The 3,877-nt window shown below is 34.3% G+C and overlaps 1 protein-coding gene across 1 annotated transcript in view; it reads right to left on the reverse strand.

Annotated features, from left to right (window-relative positions):
• Positions 1-3,877, reverse strand: part of LOC109539135 (Down syndrome cell adhesion molecule-like protein Dscam2) — a 126,572-nt gene that overhangs the window by 48,949 nt on the left and 73,746 nt on the right. The window contains exon 5 of the mRNA XM_048669979.1: positions 3,383-3,529. Within this exon, the coding sequence (XP_048525936.1) occupies positions 3,383-3,529 (147 nt within the window). The remainder of the gene's footprint in view (positions 1-3,382; positions 3,530-3,877) is intronic.

Raw genomic sequence — 3,877 nt, forward strand, 5'->3', positions numbered from 1 at the left:
AAGGAGGCGAGTGTTATTAAAATTGTTAATAAAATATATTTTATAATTTTTCGTCGTAATTACCTTAAGAGAATTTTCAAGTGAAACGTTAGAAAATTGGGCGTTGATTAGAAAGTGTAACTTTGCTAAAACTGTAAAATTCTGAAATTTTGAAGACACTTAAAATATTATTAATAAATGGCCCTTAAAATAAATCTAAAAGCAACTACAGTTTTTGAAATATAAATGATGGCAACACGAATTGAAAACATGAAGAGATATGATAAAAACACTATTAAGCACAAAATTTAATTGATATTAGCGCACTTTAATACAAAAGAAGAACTGAGAAGAGACGCTATTGACGTTGGAAACATTTACTTTTCGAAATTGATGCTTTAGAAATGATAAATTGGTTCAATTCTGTAACATGAAACTGAAAATTTCAATGCTGAAACTACTGCTCAAAACGATTCTACAAGTGAAAAAACCAATAGATCGAAGAAAAACTTCGTCAAGAAGCGAATATTTGTTTCCTGGTCAAGTACAAACTTTGTAGCAGCAAAAGCCAAGTGTAGATATTCTTGTTAATCACATCGCTTTTAAGCAGTAAATGAGGCAAATATTGTGGAAACAAATAAACGAACGAAAAGGCGAAGATACAAAACAGAGAAAAATTACAGAAGATACTACAGAAAGGCAGCACTTGAAGCGAGCAGAAAATAAGCCTAAAGCATCCGACAAGATACAGATAAATGTTGAAAATTTGAGAATTAAAAAAACATTACAGCTCACTAAATCCATCGACTCACAGGCAGACACATTCATTTGCATTGTCATCATACCCAACATAAAAACAGTCAAATAAATCTGCATAAACAAACCATGTAAAAATATCGAAGATCTGAATGCAAGACACGAAATTTTCAATTTACATAAGGGACGACAGGCAGCAGTTTCCAAGCGATGTTGAAAAGTGCTGTGAAGGAGCATAGCAATGAGTGAGAGAAAGAATAAAGAAATAGTTAAAATTGGGAGTGAAGGTATTTTAGCAAACAAACAGTTCATCTATTGTTCACAGATGCCTCTTTAAACAGAGTTGCATCCCACAGTAAGTAATTTGTAATAAAGTCGATATCGCTAAGATAATTAATGAGAAAAATATATTCAACGCTTAACCGCAACTACCACAAATACCTTAAAGCAAATAAGTTTCTCAAGCTTGGTCCTTAACATCGGTTTCAGAGAAAAAAAAACGTAAGATTTTGAAATGTGAACTTCTTCCTTGAAACCACAAAACTCAGGAGATTTACATACGTGATCGTCGTACAAAAGGCGTAATTTATATAGTTTGTAGTTTGACTATACGTGGTTTTAGGTCGATTTCAACCACAAATTTGGGTTTTTGAGACGATTTTAACATAAAATGAGTACCATGTCGAATGGTCTAAAAGACGCATATTTTCGAGAAGCTGGATGACCATGATTAATGTTTTTGTCACGTTTTTCAAATAATTCGAAGATATAAGTACTTTTGAGGGATAGAGAGCCATTTTAAGAAACAAATGTCCCAAAAGTACGTGGAATTTGCCATTTATTTCAATATGTCTGCTACACAATCTGTCAGAATTATTTTCGTGATTAATGGGGTATGAGGAAAACTATGCGCAGTTTACTTTGTAAATTTTTATAAAATTATCAATATTTTTCCATGTTTCGGTGGAAAATTAATGTGTTTTTAAACGACAAACGTTTTCTTCATCGCGTGTTTCAGCATCGAGTCGTCCAGGTTTTTTTGCGATTTTCCCAATTAGAAACTTTAGTTTGCAGTCATCAAGCTACAAAAACTGTCTCATATTGAACAAACGCAATTAAAAAAATTACCTATTCTGGTAGCTGCTTTGCAACTGAAGTAAAATTTTTTATTTTCGGAAAATCATCCACGTTTTCAGCTTTTTTCAGGACTTTTTTAGTGCATGATAAAACATGAATAAAGGGTTTTGCTTTAAAGCAAGAAAAACCTTCCTGACTGTTTCACGTTTAGTTTATTATGCTTTTTACATTGTGGTGTCGAGAGGTTGGGCACAACTAATACATTGATCTAATGGATATCTATGTTGAATTTTGAGATCTAATAAAGTTTAATGGATTTGTTGTGCTGAGCCCTTCGGGTCCGACATTAACGTGAATGCAAAAAAAAGAATGTTTTTCTAACACCCATTGACATGGTATTTAATTTCAGTTGAAATTGTCTCAAAAACCGAAACATTACGTCCAATTCTTGAAATTAATTCTTAAAGGCAAATTCGAAGATAGATAATTTTTTTTCAGAAAAACTGTAACATCCGAACATTCATTTGAATCAGTTTTAGTTTCGACTTAAGCATCTTCATGTCCCGTTACACAGAAAAACAACTGCATTGAATTTTAACAATGATGAGTGAAGTTGCTTTAGAATTTTTGGTATTATTACATTTTTTCCTAGTTTTCCATCGAATTGTCTTCAAAAGTTCATACTCCAAATTAAACAGTCTGGTGCTAAGAAAGCCTGAACATCATTCAACCGCTTGCCACAATTGTAAGAAACCCCTGAATTAAAATGTGCGGTCAGTGATCTCTGGGGAATAAATCCGAAAATATTGCGTCCCATTTCATTTTTAAGTAGTACTCCCTAGGGCGAGACAAAGCAAAAGTGCCGGGAAAGCCCAGGGACTATTTTCCTTTTATGCACAGAGCAAAGCAGATTTTTGCATGACGACGAAATGAATGCCGCCCGTTTCAAAAACCGAGGGGGCGAACAATGAAAAAGCTTTTCGGATAAGTAATGCGGAACGTCGCAGGTTAAAATACTCACCATTCAAAGTTTATGGAGCTTTAATTAATAATCGGAATAATTACTGGAAGCGGAAGATAAAATCTGAAGGTGTACGAGTGGGTTTGGTGGAAACAGTTGTTCACAAAGTCTTTGGCTCGATGCCTACTAAATATTACGTGCTATGAATGTCTTATTTCACCTGCCACTGTTGATACAACTGCTTTATGATCGACGACAATAAAGCCCTTTAGAGCTGTATCAAGCTCATTTTATTTCTGTGAGGAAAAACCTTCATTTAATAAGTTATTCATATTCTAAAGCCCCTAATATGTTTAGCTTCTCTCGACTTCTGAACGACCCCACGTCGAGTTCTCCTTCGCTTTTATATGTAAATGGCATTTTCCAATTTTCCCATAAAACCGTTTTCTTAAAAATGCGATGATTTATTTATTGCCTCGTGACTCGAACAAGACAGCATATTTCACCAGTAAGCAAGCGAGCGTCTTTTATCAAATGCAACTGTTGATATTGAGATTTTGCCCCCAGTTTGCACGGATTGATGAAAACTAGGAAATTAATTTTACTTACCAGCAACATTCACATTGGCGGCACTGCTAATAACCACTTGCCTGCTCAGTCTGTGCATAGTTCGGCAACGATATGTAGGAAACTGATCACCAAAGTCCAAATTGTGGATGAGGAGTTCACCTGAAGGCAGTTGATGAAACTTTCCATCTGAAAATGAATCACTTTTTTGAGAATTAACTCTACATGGACTGTAGGAGATGATAATAATACACCTGTAATTAAAGTAGAATCCGCAAAAAAGCAGGCGGAACTTAAATTAATCCTTTGTGCGGTATTTGATGAACTGAAAAAAATCTTAAAGCTGTTGCAGAGAATGATAAAGAAGTAGAAGAACCAATGGATGAAACGTTGATTATGCAAAGTACTTGAAAAGTACAGTTTAAAATTTTTTTCGCCAATTTTTAAATCGCCAACAGAACTTTGTGCCCCCGAGCAGTTTGTTGACCTGAATAAAAATTTTACTTGTCTTGGAATAGGAATTAATGAAACATAGAG

The sequence above is a fragment of the Dendroctonus ponderosae genome, unplaced genomic scaffold, assembly GCF_020466585.1.
Source record: "Dendroctonus ponderosae isolate FM_Combo_2020 unplaced genomic scaffold, Dpon_F_20191213v2 Dpon_F_20191213_9, whole genome shotgun sequence".
Taxonomy (NCBI): Eukaryota; Metazoa; Arthropoda; class Insecta; order Coleoptera; family Curculionidae; genus Dendroctonus; species Dendroctonus ponderosae.